The sequence below is a fragment of the Esox lucius genome, chromosome 14 (assembly GCF_011004845.1).
Source record: "Esox lucius isolate fEsoLuc1 chromosome 14, fEsoLuc1.pri, whole genome shotgun sequence".
Taxonomy (NCBI): domain Eukaryota; kingdom Metazoa; phylum Chordata; class Actinopteri; order Esociformes; family Esocidae; genus Esox; species Esox lucius.
In genome coordinates, this window is record NC_047582.1 from 18920286 (window position 1) to 18942917 (window position 22632).

At 40.3% G+C, this 22632-nt stretch overlaps 1 protein-coding gene across 1 annotated transcript; it reads right to left on the bottom strand.

The window, feature by feature from the left end:
* Positions 1-9698: 9698 nt before the first annotated feature.
* mtfp1 (mitochondrial fission process 1) lies at positions 9699-19221 on the bottom strand. The gene is made up of 4 exons (XM_010877818.5): positions 18933-19221; positions 16357-16484; positions 15840-16072; positions 9699-12344 (listed from the first exon to the last, which is right to left on the bottom strand). The coding sequence occupies exons 1-4, from the start codon at positions 19000-19002 to the stop codon at positions 12269-12271; spliced, it is 507 nt and encodes a 168-aa protein (XP_010876120.1). The 5' UTR covers positions 19003-19221; the 3' UTR covers positions 9699-12268.
* Between the last annotated feature and the right edge of the window lie 3411 nt (positions 19222-22632).

Below are 22632 nucleotides of genomic sequence, written 5' to 3' on the forward strand. Positions count from 1 at the left end.
TACACACCCCTGTTAAAATGCCAGATTTTTTATGTAAAAGAATGAGACAAAGATAAATAATGTCAGAACTTTTTCCAATTTTAATGTGACCTATAATGTGAACAATTCAATTGAAAAACAAACTGAAATCTTCAAGGGGGAAAAATGGAAAATAAAAACCTTACAATAAGAGGCTGTGCACACCCTCTTATAACTGGGGATGAGGCTGTGTTCAAAATTAACCAATCACTTTCAAACTCATGTTAAATAGAAGTCATTACACACCTGCCATCCTTTAAAGTGACTCTGATTAATCACAAATAAAGTTCAGCCATTCTAGTAGGATTTTTCTGACATTTTCTTAGTTGCATCTCAGAGCAAAAGCCATGGTCCGCAGAGAGCTTCCAAAGCATCAGAGGGATCTCATTGTTGAAAGATATCAGTCAGGAGAAGGGTACAAAATAATTTCTAAAGCATTAACTATACAATGCAACACAATGAAGACAGTCATCATCAAGTGGAGAAAATATGACACAACAGAGACATTATGAAGAACTGGACGTCCCTCCAAAATTGATGAAAAGACGAGAAGAAAACTGGTCAGGGAGGCTTCCAAGAGGCCTACAGCAACATTAAAGGAACTGCAGGAATTTATGGCAAGTACTGGCTGTGTGCTACATGTGAAAACAATCTCCTGTATTCTTCATATTAATGAGCTATGGGGTAGGGTGGCAAGACGGAAACCTTTTCTTACAAAGAAAAACATCCAAGCCTGGCTGAAGTTTGCAAAAACAAACATCAAGTCCCCCAAAAGCATGTGGGAAAATGTATTATGGTCTTTTTTGGCCATAATAACTTTTTGGCCATAATTCCAAAAGGAATGTTTGATGTAAAAACAACACTGAACATCACCCAAAGAACACAATACCCAGAGTGAAGCATGGTGGTGGCAGCATCATGATTTGGGGCTGTTTTTCTTCAGCTTAGTCAGGGTGGAGGGAATTGTGAACAGTTCCAAATAACAGGCAATATTGACACAAAACCTTCAGGCATCCATTAGAAAGATGAAGAGGAAGTTCACCTTTCAGCACGACAACAACCCAAAGCACACATCCAAATCCACAAAAGCATGGCTTCACTAGAAGAAGATTAATGTTTTGGAATGGCCCAACCAGAGCCCAGACCTGAATCCAATTGAACATCTGTGGGGTGATCTGAAGAGGGCTGTGCACAGGAGATGTCCTCACAATCTGACAGATTTGGAGCACTATTGCAAAGAAAAGTGGGCAAATATTCCCATGTCAAGATGTGCCATGTCAAAGGACTCCTACCCAAAAAGACTGAGTGCTATAATAAAACCAAAAAATGCTTCAACAAATTATTAGTTTAAGGGTGTGCACACTTATGCAACCAGGTTATTGTGAGATATAAAAAAATTCAGTTTGTTTTACAATTGAGTAGGTCACGTTATAGGTCACATGAAAGGTGAAAAATGTTCTGACATGATTTATCTTTGTCTCATTCTTTTACATAACAAGAACCTGGCATTTTAACAGGGGTGTGTAGACTTTTTATATCCACTGTATATATACAGTACTGGGCAAAAGTCTAAGGCAACTGAATATCTGAAACAAAGACATTTTGTGAGGTTGTGTTTCTTTTTTTTTTTTTTTCTTTTGGTTTCTCCTTGTTAACCGTTGCTTAGACATTTTGGTTTCAGTTATGTTTCTGTGTCATTCTTGTGGCTCAAAATCTATGTTTGGTTCAGTTTATTATCGCTATTGGTTTCGTCTGTGTTCTTATGCACCTGTTGTTCATTAGGTTCTCTATTTAGCTTGTTCTGTCCTTTGGTGCAATGAGAAGTATTGTTTAAAGCCTTTGGAGACATTGTAAACCTTAGAATCAACTGCTATTTTCACTACCTGTGTATTACTTCTGTATTTGTCCCTAGACCATTCTATCTGCCTTGGGATTTTGTACCTTTTCTTTGTATTTTGTTTGCGAATTCGGCATCTTGACCATTGACTACGTATTTTTGCCTTGCCCAGCTACTATGAAATAAACGACACTCCACAACTGGATTCCAACTCCTGTTTTCATGTGAATCATTTTTTACATGTATATATATCTATATATATATATATATATATATATATATACATATATATATATATATATATATATATATATATATATATACATATATACATACACACACATACACACACACACAGTGGGGAGAACAAGTATTTGATACACTCCCGATTTTGCAGGTTTTCCTACTTACAAAGCATGTAGATTGTATGATTTTTAAATAATGAATTTGCATTTTATTGCATGACATAAGTATTTGATCACCAACTAACCAGTAAGAATTTAGTCTCCGTCAGACCTGTTAGTTTTTCTTTAAGAAGCCCTCCTGTTCTCCACTCATTACCTGTATTAACTGCACCTGTCCACACACTCAATCAAACAGACTCCAACCTCTCCACATGGCCAAGACCAGATAGCTGTGTAAGGACATCAGGGATAAAATTGTAGACCTGCACAAGGCAGGGATGGGCTACAGGACAATAGGCAAGCAGCTTGGTGAGAAGGCAACAACTGTTGGCTCAATTATTAGAAAATGGAAGAAGTTCAAGTTGACGGCCAATCTCCCTCGGTCTGGGGCTCCATGCAAGATCTCACCTCATGGGGCATCAATGATCATGAGGAAGGTGAGGGATTAGCCCAGAACTACACAGCCGGACCTGGTCAATGACCTGAAGAGAGCTGGGACCACAGTCTCAAAGAAAACCATTACTAACACACTACGCCATCATGGATTAAAATCCTGCAGCACACGCAAGGTCCCCCTGCTCAAGCCAGCGCATGTCCAGGCCTGTCTGAAGTTTGCCAATGACCATCTGGATGATCCAGAGGAGGAATGGGAGAATGTCATGTGGTCTGATGAGACAAAAATAGAGCTTTTTGCGCTAAACTCCACTCGCCATGTTTGGAGGAAGAAGATGGATGGGTACAACCACAAGAACACAATCCCAACCATGAAGCATGGAGGTGGAAACATCATTCTTTGGGGATGCTTTTCTTATATGAGTAGGATGGATTGGTCCATGTATTGCAAGATGTTGCCCAACAACCTCCTTCCCTCAGTAAGAGCATTGAAGATGGGTCGTGGCTGGATCTTCCAGCATGATAACGACCCGAAACACACAGCCAGAGCAACTAAGGATTGTCTCTGTAAGAAGCATCTCAAGGTCCTGGAGTGCCCTAGCCAGTCTCCAGACCTGAACCCAATAGAAAAACTTTGGAGGGAGCTGAAAGTCTGTATTGCCCAGCGACAGCCCCGAAACCTGAAGGATCTGGAGAAGGTCTGTATGGAGGAGGGGGACGAAATCCCTGCTGCAGTGTGTGCAAACCTGGTCAAAAACTACAGGAAACGTATGATCTCTGTAATTGCAAACAAAGGTTTCTGTACCAAATATTAAGTTCTGCTTTTCTGATGTATCAAATACATATGTCGTGCAATAAAATGCAAATTAATTATTTAAAAATCCTACAATGTGATTTTCTGGATTTTTGTTTTAGATTCCGTCTCTCACAATTGAAGAGTACCTATGATAAAAATTACAGACCTCTACATGCTTTGTAAGTAGGAAAACCTGCAAAATCAGCAGTGTATCGAATACTTGTTCTCCCCACTGTATATATATATATATTCTTATATAATAAATTATATAAAAATATAATTCTTAAATAAAATTATGCTTGCACATTAATTGACCAAACAGTGGAACCTAATAAACATCTATCATGAGATGGTAATAGCTATCACATTTTATTAACCAACTCATGCTGTTTTTCAAGGTGCATAGATGGTTGCAAGTATTGAGGAAACACCTGCTACATCTGGCCAGCAAATATACAACTCTGGCTTGTTGCCTTGTGGTATTGAACTAGGAAAAAACTAAGATATGAATCAGATGTGTGAGCTCTCAGCCTTCTTGCAGTTATTGATCCCCCTGCTCAAGGAACAAGCTAGAATTCATTTGTAGCCTTCTTTTTTCCTAGTTCAATACCTCCTCCAGGCCTCTAAAGCACTCTCCTGTGTAGCATTACACCTTTGTGGTGAGAAGCAAGATGGTTCATACAGTGAAGTGCTATTCACTTAGATCAATCTATTTCAATACAACAGGTTCTTTCTCACAACATATCTTGTGGCTTGAGTTAGATTAGAAGGGAAAGATGCATTGCTGTAACAGCTACATCTAATGCCTGTGTCTAGAATCTCTGGTTAGTCTTGTTAGATTCTAGTAAGTCCTGTTATTGTGTGTTTGTGTGTCTGTCCATCACATCCACAAATACCAGCTGGCACAGTGGACATAAATCATTTGACTCCGACTGCTTTCAAGAAATACTCTAATCATTGAAATGGAACTGCTATTACTTAAGTTGTGTTTTGATAAATGTAGCCTATCAAGGAAACAACCTGGGTCTACAAATAAAGACATGGCACCGTGTTGTATTTAACTCACTGAAAACATTCCCTCATGGACAAGCTTTGCTTTAGGTGGAGAAACCATCTTGAATCATTTATCGTTTTAATAGTTTTATAGGCATGACCTACATATTTCCCGCAGATACACACACCAGTAATGGCTGTGTTAGGTGAAGGTGACAGAGTGTGCAAAGCGAGCCTTGAAATATGTTATAGTCACAGCCCTGAGAATATATGTAAGTGGTTTAAAAGAACACAGAATAAGACCATCTTCATTAGGTGGTAAATCAACAAAAGCCCCAGCAGATCCCTCTGTATCAGACGTGAAATTCTCTTACCCCCCAAGACTATACCTCTTGCATTTCCTGGAGCACAGGGCTTCTAACAGAAAACTAGATGTTCTGCATTATAATGAACACAGGCTGACACCAACTCATCCATCATTCCACCAAGGAAGATTATAGCAGTCCAACCAGAGAAAGGGCCAAAGCCACTCCACTTCCTGAAAGCACTGCAGTGGCTACAGGTCTCATGCTTTTTCTGCAGGCTGTCATAACCCTGAAGTTTGGTGTAATATAATCTCCAAGAAAACGCCCTGTTTGTTTGACTGTATCATGTATAAATCCTACGTCCATTATACAATGTGTTTGTAGCTCTTTCAGCGTTTTTGTTCCATAGTCATTTATGTCGTGTTTACCTTCAAAATTCCAGATTTGTGGCTCTGCTACTAATTAATATGATGCGTGTCTGTGAAAATAATGTATCTGCCTTGCCAAGGTCTCTCCCCCTGCGTGAGTCTAGAGTGCCCAATATAATGCATCCTGATCGGACATTATTGTCCAGCATATGGTGCTTGCTTGACGTCCAGCATATGGTGCTTTCCACATGCCTCTCTAATGCTCAAAAGCTTTGTTTCTGGGCACTGAAAAACAATTGAATTACTCTGAGCAGCAATGCTTATTCTCCGCTTTATAGGAATTCATTTTTGTTTTTGTTTTAGTGTTCCAGTTAATACTCTCTCTGTGTTTGGCTTGTGCCAACATACTGCATCAGAAATGGGACGCCTAGACAGTGGTATCGATGTGTTCCTCTGTAATTTGATGGTATAAGATCAAAGAGTGTTGTTGGCTCTGTAATAGGACAATTCATTCAAAAAATCTATCAGCATTTCTTTTCGCTCAAGGACAACAGCTGTTCCAATCCAAATATTTCAGATGTATTTCAGGAAAACTATTCCAGGTTTAGGAGGACTGCATATAGAGAATTTGCTGGCTTTTTGAAACTGACTTTGAAGATCTGGCCCATAATTAATTTGAGGCAGATATCAATTACATGTCTTATACCATATGTTTTTCATGTACAGTAATCAAAATATAACATGTCATAGATTCCAAGTTTAGAGTTTGTTCATAATTTCAAAAATGTTGATCAGGACATTTCTTTTTGTGAAGACAATTATTCTCTACGGATAAGACAGGAGAGCCAATGTATGTTTTATAGTAATAACATCACATTATACAAAGAGAAACAAAATAAAAACCTGTCAAAAGACAGTTGGAAGGGTCACCCAGGATGATCCCCTCATGAACAGAGGTTACCACAGATAGTGGGCCTTAAGTGACCATGCAGCATTTCCACTTGGCTGCGCCTTATGATGCTCCCTGAAACAAATTCCAGCAGGGGTTCAATACATAATGTATTGCTGAATGCCTGCCCACTTTTTATCTCATCCAGACACAAAAAACATTGGGACATCTACACATTTCAGCCCATATCACACTATGACTTTAGAGTGTGGCAAGTGACTATCACACTACAGTATCACAAAACCCATTCTGTTAGACTTTTCCCATCGTGGCAATATGGCTGTTATATTGAGGCATAACTGTTCAGTAAAAATCAAAGTGTATTTTCTGTTTCAGATGAAAATCCCACCTTGAAGTTGGCTGAAGTATAGGATTTAGCGTATTCAAATAAACACTTCCATCGACTCAGGCTAATTTTGCTTTCACTTTTGATGACTAGCTTAGAAAATGTTTAAGAATATTCAACAATATTAAAAAGCAGTTTAAATGGCATAATGTTTCCTACAATATTCAGTGTCTTCTCACTTGAACAGAAATTGAGTGAACTGTGTGACCAAATCATTTCACTTTGATCCAGTCTGCCATTTCTTGTCTGAGGAAAGATGGAAGGAAGATGTTTATTTTCCATTTGACAACCAAAGCTGGTGTATGTTCTGTTGACCAGCAGAATTTCTGCATTTTAAGATGTACCTTTGTATGCGCCCCAAAACATTTCTGGTGAGTATATGTTTTGAAACACATCATTCCACTATTATTGCAGAAATATTATGACCATTTTGTTATACTACTTCGATAAAAACATTATTGTTGGACGCCTTGTTGAAGTACAACAACACAATTCCAACACAGGAAAGCAGTTTTAACACACAGAACTGAGAAAGTCGAAATAAAGCCATTTATAGCTATTTTTCTATTAATAAATAAACACTTAATACCCAAATAATTAGTTTTAGTTCAACTTCCAGGTACCTAAGACTTCTGTACAGTAATCTAATTACTCAATACTTTAGTCTAATGAAATTATGAAATTCATTGAGTGAGTCTATGACAGAGCCCTTTACATTAGACAAAAAAATAAATGTAAAGGGCTTATTGTGATAGGGCATGTTTTCTACTAAAATATGGATGCATTTGGATCCAATACCTGGAGAGTGTCTCCCTTGTAGGGAAAAAGAAAAAGGACAAACTGGAGGTGCACCTTTCTGGTGTCCTGTATGTGAATAACAAACCTGCATTGTAACATTCTGTAAAAAGACAAAATGCCAACATCTCAGCTGGGTGTATATTCTAATTGATTTCCAAATATGGGAGGGGCAGGGACCTTCATTTCCTTTGGCAACAGAATTACACAGAAGTAATTTATTAATTAGACTGAAGTCAAAAGCTGGATTGGGTCTTCAGGGAAGTATAAGAAAGTACAGTCAGAGCAACAAATCATTGTGTTGGCTTGTCTTTTCATCTTGTCATTTTCAATGTTCTGTCATGAATTGTTACGAGAGGTTCGACTGGTGTCTGGATGAGCTGGGGGTCTCTTTGCCACTTGGCCTTCACCAGTCAGAGACGAATCCAAAGGGGATTTAGTTATCAGGGTGAAGAATTGAACAATGCTCCCTTTTTCACAGTTCCTAAGAACTGTTCAGTGAATCAGCTCTTTGTCTCTTTGGGCCAACTGATTCATAAAAAATTTGAAAATGTGTACCAAAGGAGTAGCCATAATCCTCAGATCAGATGCCTGACAGATCTTACCATCCCTGGATAGGTATTTTAAGTATCAGCTGACCACAAGTATCCCTCGGTCAATGACTATGATGTGGCATGCAACCATTGGCTGATTTATGCAACGTCTGAGCAAGGAAACGAGACTAATGACTACTGGGGCGTTTTATAAAGAAAGTCAAATGGAAAGTTGTTGGCGTCTGATGCTTTTCAATGCCAACTGTGCGTTCATGCATTATTGAAGCTGTACCCAACATGATCTTGGCAGATTTGTGTAGAAAACATGTCAATATGACCCCTGGTGGTATGTTAAGTTTATCTTTTAAAATTAGTTTTTAATCAGCATAAGATAAAAACTTTTGGATGGCAGTAGCTCGACAGCAGAGTTTACGTTTCTAACGGCTAAATGAGACTGCCCGTGTATGACGAAAACAAGAATACATCATATGAGGCCCTCTGGTGGATGTATCATGTAATCAGTTTCCACATCAGTATTAGACAGTGATATTCAACAGCCTATGAGCCTTCTGGTTCTGTTTTATCTGATAACTAATTGCACCCATCAGTCCATAATTAGAGGAGAACAACAAAGTACAAACAGTGGAACTGTTTTTGAGGTCCAGAATTTGATGTGACTTTCACAAAGGCAGAAAAAAGGTTTCTTTGTCATATGCATAGGATACATGGGGCAAACTAACATCCAGGTTCTGGACAAGTGCAAGAACAAAACGAGTTAAAGACCAAGACACGCATACCTAATTGCTCCTGCAAGTCACTCTAGATAATAATGTATCCTAAACTACTCAAATATAATAATATATGAGAACACAGAACTTGAAACTGCTAACTCTAGATCCAACAGTCAACAATCTGATTTGTTTTGGTGACAGTGAGGGAGAGGTTGACGTTTGTGCATCACAATGCCAGTGTGGAGGTCAAAGGTCAAGAGAGGACAGAAGACACACCCCTGCAGGGCACCAATGTTAACAGTTAGTGACGTTGTTGCCAATCCCCTCAGCCTAAGATCTAGCTGTTAGAAAGTCCAGTAACCTGTTCAACAGGGTGGTATCAGACACACCTGGAGAAATGGAACACCTATGTGAGAGTTTGGAGGGAACAATAATGTTGAATGCTGAACTAGTCTTTGAACAGCCCTCACACAGGTGTTCCTCTTCTCCAGGTGTGTTGTGACTGTGAATAGTGCTAGAAATGACATCCTCTATGGATCTGTTGGGGAGGGGGGTACATTGGACAGGGTACAGTGGTCCTGGAAAACTGCCTTTGGCACAGATGAAGCTCATTTTAACCAGCCGCGTACATCTTCCACCAACACTGAATTTGTTTCCATATGGCAGAAGGTAATTGAATCCAATCTTTTAAAAGGATATCCAAGGACCTTATTTGAACATTAGGTTATCAGTGGTTGGCAGACCCTGTTCGGACCACAACCATTGCCACAATCATCTAGAACAGAGCATTGTCTAAAGATCATTTGGTGTCAGCACTCACATTACCTGGCCTGTACTAGTTAATGACAAAAACTGCTGTCAGCCATGGATTGCTTACTTAATCAGGATAGATTACTGTCATTAGATTGACTGGCTGATCACTTGATTTGATTGGCTTTGACAGTCGCATTGTAGGCATTTCATTGGTTAACCAAGGTTGTGATATTGCAGTACAGTACATCATCTGTAGGGAATGAGAGATGACTGCACATATTTTTCTCCAAGCACCCAGTGTTTTTTAAAATCAATGCCGCAATTTGTCCAACCTGTCAACAACATCTCTTGGTGAGATTTGTCAATCATAATTCCCAGAGGATTCTGCTGAGACAGATCTGTGCGAGTGTTGCCAGTAACTGTTGTCCTAGCACAAGTTAAAATAATATTACTTATATCTGCGTCAGTCTGTATGACGTGGTTTACGCACTGGTTATTGTTGCCCATTTATTCAAACAAGTGTCAAATTAATACAAAATGCAAATTCCTTTTAAGTCCTTGATATGAATACATTGTTAGTTGTTAGTTCATCAATAAAAGACTGAGTTGTGGAATAACTAATTAGCTGCCCTTTACAGAATAGATTTCACTTGCAGTGACACTATAATTCTTCAATCAATTACATTTATTTTATAAAGCCCTTTTTACATCAGCAGTTGTCACAAAGTGCTTTTACAGATACCCAGCCTGAAACCCCAAAGAGCAAGCAACAAGAATTAATGTAAACTAAAATCTGACTAGGAAAATCTCCCTAGCAGGGTCCTAAGAAACCTAGAGAGGACCCAGACTCTGAGGGGTGGCCAGTCCTCTTCTGGTTGTGCCAGGTGAAGATTATTAGAGTACATGACCTTTTGGGTCATGTCAGTGTTTGTGCATGACCAGAAGACAAGCAGGTCAATAAATGCAAGGCTATGACCAGAGTCTTTAAACAGAATCTGTCAGCTATATAACCAGGTGGACAGGGACAGGCAGGTGGGATGTGGGCCGGGACAGGCAGGTGGGATGTGGGCTGGGACAGGGCCGGGACAGGAAGGTGGGATGTGGGCCGGGACAGGACCGTGACAGGCAGGTGGGATGTGGGCTGGGACAGGACCGGGACAGTCTGGTGGGATGTGGGCCCGGACAGGAGTGGGACGGTCTGGTGGGATGTGGGCCGGAACAGGACCGGGACAGTGAGGTGGGTGTGAGCCGGGACAGGCAGGTGGGTCCGGGCAGTTGCCGGAGGTATTAATTACATGCCAACAAGAAAATAAAAATGAACATCAGTTGTTGATTTGAACCAAAGGTTTAAACATTAAGGGTTAAGAGCCGAAACATGGAACATGAACACTTGTAAAATCTACTAAATGATTACATCTGTGAGAAAACCCTGAATTAAACATTCTTTCAAATTTCCAGCATACAAATAAAAATGAAATAAACAATACCAACACAAAACATTTTCACCAAACTACCATAAAGATGTGTGTTGGGGGACACAAAAAAAGTAAACACTATCATTTAAAAACACAGAAATGTGCTTATAAAAGAGAAGTTAAAAGACAATTATTGCTAAATGTTAGTTCCAGCAGATGAATTACTGGCGTCGTTTGCTGATTTAGTTTGTCACTGTAATCTACATATTGCAATAGCAAATCAAAATGGTCATACAGATGGGTTTTTTGAAAAGTGCAGCACTGCATAGTACACAGTAGGTTCCTCTTCCAGAGTAGCTTTAAGCAAAGTTTCCCAAACCTTTTTATTTTCTAGCCAACTAATTGAAGGGTCTTGGGAGCCGCAACCCAGCATAAGGGTTTAGCCTTAAAACAAAATACACAGACCAAGGAAAACATTTTGGCAACAGAAATAACATGTCCAGACAAAATCCAACAGGACCTGATCAACCATCTGTTATTTCGTAGACAGAAAAATCTTAAAGATGAAAGGCTATTATAAAAAAATATATAGTCTAGGTAAAAAAAAATAATCTACATGTTAAACCATTACATTTGTGATTTTTTTGGTGATTTTTATACTAGAAGTGCTTTCATTGCAAAAAAGTTTCTCTTTTGCAATATTTTTTATGGACATAAAATGACATCCGACAGCCCAGCTGGATCCCTGCCGCATGACGGGACCCAGACCCACAGTTTGAGAACCACCATCCTAATAGCTTTACAATAATGACAGTAAATGTATATTTTCATAATACGCTTTCTGGTTCATCTGTTACATTACCATTACAAAGCATAGCATTCTATGCCTTAAAAAAGTGACCAAAGTGAACCTTAGGAGCCAACAAGAACTGCAAGATTTGTAACCTATTTTGTCAACCATGGAAATCCATGAGTGCAATGAAACAGGAAAAAAAAAAGCACAGTAAGTAATCTCACAAATGAACATTGATAAATGCATACCATTCACCATACTCTGTAGAGGTCTGTTAAAAGTGAAAAACTACTGTACACAGACATTATTTTGGCTGTGGAAATTTACAGGAAAGACAGATGTTCACATGTAATGAAAAAAAGTCTCAATGTCAAGTCGCAGGACATTGAGCCATGTATTCAAAGAACATGGTTAACAGCGAGTTAGACGAACAGAATGTGTAAAGTGGTGGTCTGAAAATGAAAAGATGGGTTCCCCACGAGAATTGCAGCCTGGGTTATTCAAATCCAGTCCTGGAGGGCAACACTGTTAGATGCATACCTTTTTCCCTGATACAATGTAATTGCTTTGCAAAAGAGCCACAAGTCCCTTTACTTTGGAGTTTAAATACAACTGAATGAAAGCTGGGCATAGACAAGTGCATAAACAGTACATTGGCCCTGGAGGACAGGAGTTGAGTAACCCTTCAGTAACTGGCTTTATGTTTCACAGTGCTGTCACTGTAACGTGTTCATCAGAGTTCCGATGCAGTGGCTGATGGAGGTCCGGTGTCAGAGGGTGAACTTCCTTGTGAAGCTAATCGGTCCGGGCCAGGGACAGGCAGCAGATGCTTGGACTCATCATTTGTCAAGACCCTCTCCAGCAGAGTGACCGTAAACCTTACGCAGGCTGGAGTCCAGTAGGAAGTCAACTCCCCTGTGTAGATAAGGAAGACGGTTTTAGGGTTTAAAGACAGCAAGGATGGGACCTCAACTTGAACATTGGCAGGGCTGTTACAATTTACACACCCGCCCAGAAACCTAGAGGTCCATTTGGTTATAGAAAAGAGAGAAGGGATGGTCAGACGGTTATTCTAGCAACACCTTGTGGCAGGGCGAGTGCCTTTAAGCTCAACTGTAGCCGTTAGCTAAAGGAGCGCTCTCTTCTTAGCGTGTTGGGTCAGGCCTACTGAAGTGGACTGAAAGCAATGCTATGCCAGTTGGCCACATGGTGGCGCTATACCATGGGACACACTGGGACCTCACGGCCCTTACCCTGTATGATGTAATGTTGTAAGACTTGGTGCACAGGTCTGTCTCCAGACAAGGAACTAATCTGCCTCTAGGATTTGAAGTCGGTCTTGATAGATTTTCTGCCATGTTGAATTTTCTTAAAACACCTAAATCCCTACTCGTCTGAAACAGAATGACCAATCTGCACGTAATTGGCCCTGGCGTGCCAATGGACGAGTTACTGAAAACGCAACACTTTCCAGATGTCAATATGAAAAAAACCTAGCCACCATTACAATCCCGTTTCCAAAACAGTTGGGACGCTGGGTAAAATGTAAAGAAAAATAATGTAATTGTGTGCAAATCATTTAAACCCTACATTCAATAGAAATTAGTACAAAGACAACATATCAAATGTGAAATTGTTTCTTGAAAAATATATGCTCACTTCAAATATGAATTTTGAACACTTCAAAAAAGCTGGGACAGAGGCAACAAAAGATTGAAAAAGTTGTGCATTGCTAAAATATTATACATCTATCTACACATTAGATGAATTTAGGCGAATTGGCAACAGGTCAGTATCATGATTGGGTATAAAATGGTCATCTATTTTTCTCAGTTTCAACATTTGAGATCTTGTTTTTGTACTATTTTCAATTAAATACAGGGATAAATTATTTAAATAATTGAATTCTGTTTTTAATTAGCATTTTACCCAGCATCCCAACTATTTTAGAAACAGGTTAGTAAAAGAATGTGGACAGGTCTAACACAAACACCTATGAATCAGGCACTGATATTTAGAACTTAAGAAACCTTGGTGAACAAAAGATCAGTACAGTACACAAGCAGAGTACAATGAAATGCAGTTTGTGTCTAACCAGAAGTACAAAAAGAGGGCAGAAAATGTACTAAAAGTATTAAGTGTGCACACACGGAATGTATAGATGGGCAATTAATGCAAATGCATTACATATAGCAATTCCAAATGTGCAATGGAAGCAAATAGAGTGCAAAAAAAATCTACCAGTATTAAGTATAATGTATATACAAGTGGAATAAATACAGTGAGGGAAAAAAGTATTTGATCCCCTGCTGATTTTGTACGTTTGCCCACTGACGAAGAAATGATCAGTCTATAATTTTAATGGTAGTTTTATTTGAACAGTGAGAATCCAGAAAAACGCATGTCAAAAATGTTACAAATTGATTTGCATTTTAATTAGTGAAATACGTTTTCGACCCCTCTGCAAAACATGACTTAGTACTTGGTGGCAAAACCCTTGTTGTCAATCACAGAGGTCAGACGTTTCTTGTAGTTGACCACCAGGTTTGCACACATCTCAGGAGGGATTTTGTCCCACTCCTCTTTGCAGATCTTTTCCAAGTCATTTAGGTTTCAAGACTGACGTTTGGCAACTTGAACTTTCAGCTCCCTCCACAGATTTTCTATTGGATTAAAGTCTGGAGACTGGCTAGGCCACTCCAGGAACTTAATGTGCTTCTTCTGGAGCCACTCCTTTATTGTCTTGGCCGTGTGTTTTGGGTCATTGTCATGCTGGAATACCCATCCACGACCCATTTTCAAAGCCCTGGCTGAGGGAAGGAAGTTCTGACCCAATATTTGACGGTACATGGCCCCGTCCATCGTCCTTTTGATCCAGTGAAGTTGTCCTGTCCCCTTAGGAGAAACCCCCCCCTCCATGTTTCCACCTCCATGTTTGACGGTGGGGATGGTGTTCTTGGGGTCATAGGCAGCATTCCTCCTCCTCCAAACACAACTAGTTGAAGCCAAAGAGTGGAGAATTTGGAACCTGATTGATTACTTCTGTGGACAGGTGTCTTTTATAAAGGTAACAAACTGAGATTAGGAGCACATCCTTTAAGAGTGTGCTCCTAATCTCAGCCTGGTACCTGTATAAAAGACACCTGGAAGCCAGAAATCTTTCTGATTGAGAGGGGTCGAATACTTATTTCACTCATTGAAATGCAAATCAATTCATACAATTTTTGACATGCGTTTTTCTGGATTCTTTTGTTTTTATTCTGTCTCTCACTGTTAAAATAAACCAACCATTAAAATGATAGACTGATAATTTCTTCGTCAGTTGGCAAATGTACAAAATCAGTGGGGGATTAAATACGTTTTACCCTCACTGTAGTTGTGTGGGTACAAGTGACAATAACATGTTCACAACAACGATAATGTGTACAAGCAGGTTCAGACTAACCACACAGTGGTACTATGAAAGCCATGTTTTTACATCTCCTAAATCTGTTGACATAGAGGGGAAATCCAGTTAAACTCTAATGTGGGATTTTGCTTAGTGCAAGAGCTTACACTATTGTCCAGGAAAGACCTTTAGTGCAAGTTAATTGGTTCATAGCAGATATATTGTTTTAGTAGGAAAATATAGCAGCACATGGATGCTACATACAACATTTTATTGGGATAGGGCCGATCATTTCGGGGAAGTAGACTTCAAAATTGAAAAATAACTTTTCCCTGGGTATGGAAAACATCTGGGATATTTTATTTCACCTCATGAAACATGGGAACAACACTTCACATGTTGCGTTTATATTTCTGTAAAATCATCATCATTTGAAAACAAGCCGTGGGCAGAAATTGCAGGTTTCCCACTGATCAAACTGATAACAACAATGTCAACCAGAAGTGGGCAAGTCTCTCCCCACTGGGGCTGAACTAGAACCACCCAGAGATGTGATGACAGAACCTCAAACTTCTGACAATCTGGTCCCTGAATAACCCGCTCTTCAATTACACCCCATGGATTCAAATACAACAATGACTGCCACACAAACAATAAATAAAGCACTCAAGCAAAACAAATAAAAAAAGAATTCAGTATGTCCATAAAGAGCTCTCCTCAAAAACCAAGTGTGCCTCCTAATACGACACTTAAAATGATGTAATCTCCTTCGCAAAGGTAATGTTTGGATTTCTCCCCTCGGTGACTAGCGTACACTAACACAGGCAAGCTGAGACATTTAACTGCAGGCTAATACCTTGGCACACTTGGGTTTATAAACATTGATGTGCAAACCTGCCAAAGTAAACACTGCGCTCCCATTTGTCCCATTCTCACACACACAGACACCACGGTCTCCCTTTCACAGGTAACTGGTACAAAGGTGCCCCCCACCACACACACAGAGACCCGGCCAGACACACCTGTCGATGGGGTGGATGATAAAAGGGATGGTGGAGAGGCCGATGGCCGTGGTGGTCCACTTGCGTACGGAGAGGGGCAAGCGTGTGGTTCGGCCCAGGAGGTAGAGAGAGGCAGCACAAACACGGTTGATGGTGAAGCCTGGGATAGCCACTGAGGCCAGGGCCTGCCAGACAAACGTGTCCACCACCGCTACAGCCACCTTGGTCGTCTTCCCGGGTTTGTCCCCATGGAGCTGCAGCACAGGGATAGACCGGAAAGAAAGGTGACATTCTGAGCTCCAGGCCACTAAATGTCTCAGAAATGTGGTGGGTTTCTGTTCTTTGTTACATGTCCTTTTGGCATGTTGAAAAATATTATTTCAATGTGAAATGCTTCACAGGACAATCATTTAAAACGTTGAATAAATTACGAGAACACCTTGAACAGATGATAGCTAAGGATAACAGAAATTAAATCAAGGATAAAAATAAGAACCGAGAGCCTCTCCTTCAAAAAAAAAATGTTCTTCTTCCTCACCAGTGCAGCCTTCTTCCCTTTGTCAACAGCGTCAGCAGAAACATACACAGTGGCAACCGCGTACGTGGCCCAAACAGCACTGACCGGCACCAGGGCACGGAAGGCCTCCCCCACCTCATTGGCGTAGCCTGTGGACACAAGACGACATGTCAAGTTAAGATATGAGCGCAATTAAGGCTTTAACTGCCTCACAGTTGTGACAGCCTCTAAACAAATCATAGCCAACCCCCACTGGAGCAGATCCGGTGGCCTGAGGTAAAACATAAATGTATTAGAATAATAATTCACATTTTCTTGGCCCCCACCACGCAAAGGGGGGCACAGTAATATTGTCTTTTGTTCGGGGCACTGGTTAGCAGCAATAACCCCTGTGACACATCTCGAGAATGGGCGGTGACCTTTGAAGCAATATGCACCGTCTGCTGCAACAGGGTCGGAATGACTTATAATGCCCTTCGCCTGTCATTAGAATGCTTCCACAGCCCCCGCTGCTACTGACCCGGTGCTGCCACCCAGTGGCCAAAAGGACAAATTCCTTCTGACTGAACAGCAAAGATGTTTCAATGTGCACACAGATAAAAGGCCTCTAAACCACACAGACAAATAAAATAGGATCGATAAAGCCTCAACACACTGCAACTGCCTTAGCGATCCAGCAAGGCAACCACAGCGTTCCCTCAGAAATTGATGTAGTTCTGTTGTACCAAAAACATAACACTAGTAAAGAGCAGACAGGTGGAGGGCGAGGAGAGGGGCAGTAAGAGTCCGGACAGCAGAGATTGTGAGAGAGAAACACAGAGATGTGATGCCAGCACCAACAGTCACCTATCTGCAGCTGGCCATGGGGTTCATTTTAGTGACACAGCTCTTTTCAGTGTCACCCAAGTCCAATAAGAACCCAGCAGAAAATGTCAAATCACTGCAGACAGCAGCTAAAATGTACTGTCTGCCAATATCAATGGAAGGGTTATTGATCACAATGTAGAATTCTGAAACAAACCAGATTCCAATGAGAAAAGGGGAAGTCCCGGCTGTTCCACAAAGGTCATCAAAATGTTTCAGAAGGAAAGACGGGTCAGGACAGCTGACCCCCAAGCCTGTTTATGATCCGACATACAACTCTGGTCAACACTTTTATCATTCAAATGGGAATCACATAACTTATGCAGTTATTCCTGTAACCAGTAAAGTAAAGATTTTATGTTGACGAGAAGGGGCAAAAACTGTCTGGGAGGTTCTGTCATCTATACAGTTCCTTTATACAGTTCAGGCAAACAAGTTAATCTGGAAGAGAAGTTAAGATGTCACACTGGGATCTGAGACATTGGCGTTTACGGTTGGCCATCCCTTGCCACTGCTCCTTAGCAGAACATGTAAACTTCATTTACATGGGCAGTACTATATGGGCTAGTACCGCCCATGTTGGCCGTACCATAGCATGCTATGTCAATGGACGGAATCTGTGTATCATTTACAAGCATAAGGTGATTTTAACATGTATATTGCATGCGGTTCAACACGCCCGTCTCGCCGACCAGCAAACAGCCACCGGGTACTGAGGCAGCATAGGAGGTGCTGCAGCACCCCTACTTCCGGCTATGGTAAAGTGTTCTGCAGGTGTAAGGTAGTGCCTAGTTTTCTAAAGTGAGGCAGCTTATGGAGGAAAACCCTAACCCAGCACAAGGTGCACCAGTGTATGAGCATGCAGTTTATTCTGCTTCTAGATATGACACTGTGCTGGGGTAAGGGGTTTCTTCAATGTGCCGCATTCCAATGTCAAGTGTGATTCCTTAAGATATTTTATTTATAACCGAATATAATTTAAAAAGATCTATAAAAACATTTACAATCTACCGATAAATAACTGGACCTTTCCCTATGTTTCTCCGTGTTTCGTTCTCAAATACAATTGGAGGCTAAGCAGTACGTCCCACACATGAAAAGGAAAAACAGCGATTAAATGTTCTTTTAATATTTACTTCTTAAAGTATAGTAGATGAGTAACGGCACTTAGTTCGTGAAACTGCTTATTTTTAAGTTCTAAATGTTGAAGATGGCGATAATACTGCCCTCTATCGCTCAGGTATTTGAAGCTCAAAGTTTACTTCTAAAAACGGTTAAAATAAAAATGTACAAGCAACCAAAGAAAGATTCTTAGTCTCCTATTCGCTCGCCTCGCTTCTTAAAATCCGTTGAGGGAGAGGTTCAGATTGACCTATATGGCTTTCTCCTCTAATGGGTTTTGAAGGAGAACATATACGCCAGTCGAAACTGGCAACCCCTAACTAGTTTTCTACCCGCTGTAGTTGTATATGAAAGCACTAGTAATTTGACTAGCTATATATCTATAAGTTATGCAAAGCCAAATGTAGAACAAACCATAACTATATGGTTAAATACTTTAGAGATAATACAACGCAGATTGGCAAAGTCAAACGGCTAGCTTGACTTCTACCCAGCTACAGAGTAGTAGAATTTGTTGTACATTTTGTTCGATTAGTCCAGTACTTGTTCTGACAGAAAGAACGATTCTTCGTTCTAGATATCCTAAAACAATCATACACTGTATCGCATACCTAAGAAGCGGATCCATGTGTCACGATAAATGTCGACCTCTTTGGCCAGTTTTTCTTGAATCGGATCCATGCTTCCTCTCCCCCATGAACAGATGTCGTCCTGTGTGTATGTAGTAATGGTCTTTCGCGCAGCTGTACGACTGCCAATCGTCTTGCAATGCGTCACCACACAGAGGAAGTATTACAAAAATTAAGGTCGCTATTTAGACAGGGATAAAGTGTTCTATATTTATTGACATTAAATGTGTCGTTTGTAATTCAGTAGGTCTATTATTATACTGAGAACCAACCACTGAAAGGTCACAGAATCTTTAAGAGATCCAGTCAATTGATCTAGTCTGGTTCTGATGATAATTCACATAATAACACCGGAAGTTGCGGATACATAAAAATGGCGGTCGCGTTTGACCGAAAGTAGCCGACTTCAAACGGAAGTCGATGAGTGAAGTGGAGCTAGCTACCTTGTCTAACATTTGTTGTTTCTAGAAAATGAAAATACAATGACAGTTTGTACCTTTATTTTAGAAGGTAGTTGAATGAGAACACATATATCAAGAATCACTTACCTGCTTTGCCATTACCTGCACTAGCCTTTTGGTGCCCAAAGCAACATTTGGTTAGGGAGCCCACCACCGACTTACTGTAACTATGATGTGTCAGTAAGTTCAGAAATTGCTTGAAGTAATTGTTGGTTTGTCTCTCTCAGCAGGCAGCTCTCTAGTAGGGTTGAGCTAGACCAAGGGCAGTGTGAGAAGGTTATATTGCTCTCCCTCCCCTAAAATATTTCTGCATTAGGTAGTTCTTTTTTTGTGATCTTGTGTACATAGTCGGCAGTGATGATTGTACTATGATTACATTTTGTGGTCTTTACATTTGCTGCATCTCAGCACAGAACACCAAACCATAACTATGAGCAAAAATAGTGACATCAAAATATAGCTGGCTCAAAACAAAAATGATTAGCTTCTTAACGACAAAGTTTTCACCATGGTACTGCTGTTTGAAACATTCCTGTCTCTGTGTTTAATTGATATACATGGAGTGCTCCCAGTATATCGTCATAAACAAGACTACTGCAAGCCCCCAAGCAGGCATTTCCTCCTTGGCAAAGATGTAAGAAAAGGTCATCTTGTAAAGCCACGACTGACATTCAGCACATAAAATACATATGTAATTTACCACAATCGATTTTCCCAACTGTGACAGAGTTTTTTACAAAGAAAATAATTATTTCACATTTACATTTCAAGTTCTATCATGGCCTTTAGTGGAAGTGGAGCAATATAACCATCTGACCTTGGTTTTGTTATTGCCCGACCCTGCTCTCCCTGAGTGAAAGAGCTGTTTAACAATCTTGCGCAGAAACAGAACAGTTGTTTTTCACTTTGCCAGCTAAGGGATTCTGTTTACAGGCCAGACACATTTTGGAGGGTTGCATGCCAGTGGTAATAAAAATGGTCCCTTAATACATGACTTGTGATGGGACGTGTTATCCTGCTGTAAGTATCCATGAATCCACCTGGTCAGCAATACTGTGGACATTGCTCAAGGGACCAAACATGTGCCCCCCAAAAACATTACCCACTCAGTTACACCAACACCACAAGTCAGGATGTATTCATGGACTCATGCTGCTTACTCCAAATCCTAACTCCGCTATCAGCGTGATTTAACAGCTATTTTTGTTTTGGAAAACATTTCTGATCTCCAGTCAAAAAAGATGCAAAGACTCAGGAACTTGTGAATCCAAAATAGAGTTTAATGAAGATTAAAAAAAGCTGAGTTGTCTGCGGAACAACTTTTCTTTCGAACCTCGGACACTCAATTTTAAGCAGTACCATCTGGTATAACGCCACATGGCTGTCCCACTATGCTAATTCTTTGGGCAGATCTTCTTTGATCAGGCACCATTATTTCTTATCATTCTGGAATTCACCCAACAAACCATTGTTGTTAAATATTGGTGGCGCGGCCCTTGAAAACCCCATAAAATAACAGGGCAGTCAGGCCCTCATGTTTAGTACATCCTCTGATTATTTCCAATGTAGGACACACACATTGTATATCGGTGATTATACAGATTACCATACTGATTAGTTGTATGAGTGTGATTAACATATTGATACATTCCTTGATTACATGAGAATATATGCAAAATCTCCAATATTTTCGCAGATAGTATTAACACTGACCAGAAGTTTTGTTGTGTCACCAGTCACTAGAAATGCTAGACACTGTTGTGTGTGATGACTTCCATATTAATAGACTTACATGAAAACCAATCAATTTATACAATTCAAAATATATTATGTTTTCGTTGATAGCGATGATTGTTTATAGAGGGTTGTTACAGTGGTTTTGGTGAGAACTGTTACGCATGCAGGTACCCTGTATGTGCTTTGTGTTTTTCCCCTCCTGCCGTTTCCCCAGGTGTCCCTTATGTTCCTGATTGTGCTCGTTGGTGTTTCCCACCTGGCAGTAATGAGTGCATCGCCTGACTCCTGAGGTGGACCAATCAGTGGACACCCATCCTAGTTGTACCACCAGTTCTTTTTTCCATTACCCAATCACATCACACATCCCTGGTTTAAAAACCCAATCAGTTGGTTCTTCCAGAGGAACTTTTTTGCTTCACCCCGCATGGACATAGACGCTCTTGAGATACACACCATTTTTGATAGACAGACACTTTGTTCATTCATACATCATTTAGTTTAGCACATCTCACTTCGTCCTGTTTCATATGACTGTGTATTGCTGTTGTGTTTTGTTTGGTGTTGTCTAGTCAATTGTTTGCTGTTTAGTCCTTATTCAACATGTGTTTGTTTGTCCCTTTTGTCCCTGGGATTATTTATTTTTATTTTTTAACAAGACGCCCTTGGGCATACACAACCCGTAGGAAATCTTTGTCTAAAAACACTAGTTAGAACTGAGTGGACCACCCACTATTTTTGTATGGGTTAGTAGTCAGCTAAGTTCAGATTAGGGGTGTTTGGACTTCATTTCATTTCTTGGGTCCAGCTCAGCCCCTTTACCATGTGTTTATAATAAACGTTTTATGTTTGACGGTAGCTTTGGTTGTCTGTGTCATTTGTTCGCACTGTTCATGTGCACTACAACACTTTGCATGAGTTTTATGTTACGGGTCTCCGTACCAGCCACCCTAGACTGCTAGAGCCACAGGGTTCGTAACAAGAACTAGCAGAAATGTAACATTGATTAAAAACAATACATTTGATCCTGCTTCGTGAATTGCGTTGCTTATTGTATTCGTTTTTTTTATTTTGGTTGGGATGTCCAATTTTAACTAGCATGGCTTAGATAACAACAAACGAAGACGAAATGGCGCGGCTCAATAGACTCTGTGCACCAGCGTAGTGACGAAGATCCGCTTTTGTCTAGAAGTCGGTTTTGCAGTTTCCGGTTTACTTACTAATACTCATCCGCATTAGTAAACACCTAAACTCACGACAAGATGAGTGATGCTGTTGTACGAAAAAAGTGATATGATGTACGTGACTCATTTAAGTTGGGCATCATTTTAATCAGGAGAATGTCCTCTTTTTGATAAAATATGGCTTCAAACGCTAGACTAGAAATAGTCAGAAAAGGCGATTTTTTTATATACTTCCACGTAACACAGGTTTAAGTGCAATTAATACCATATAGGACCAGATGTTCACTTCCTATGCCAGTTGTT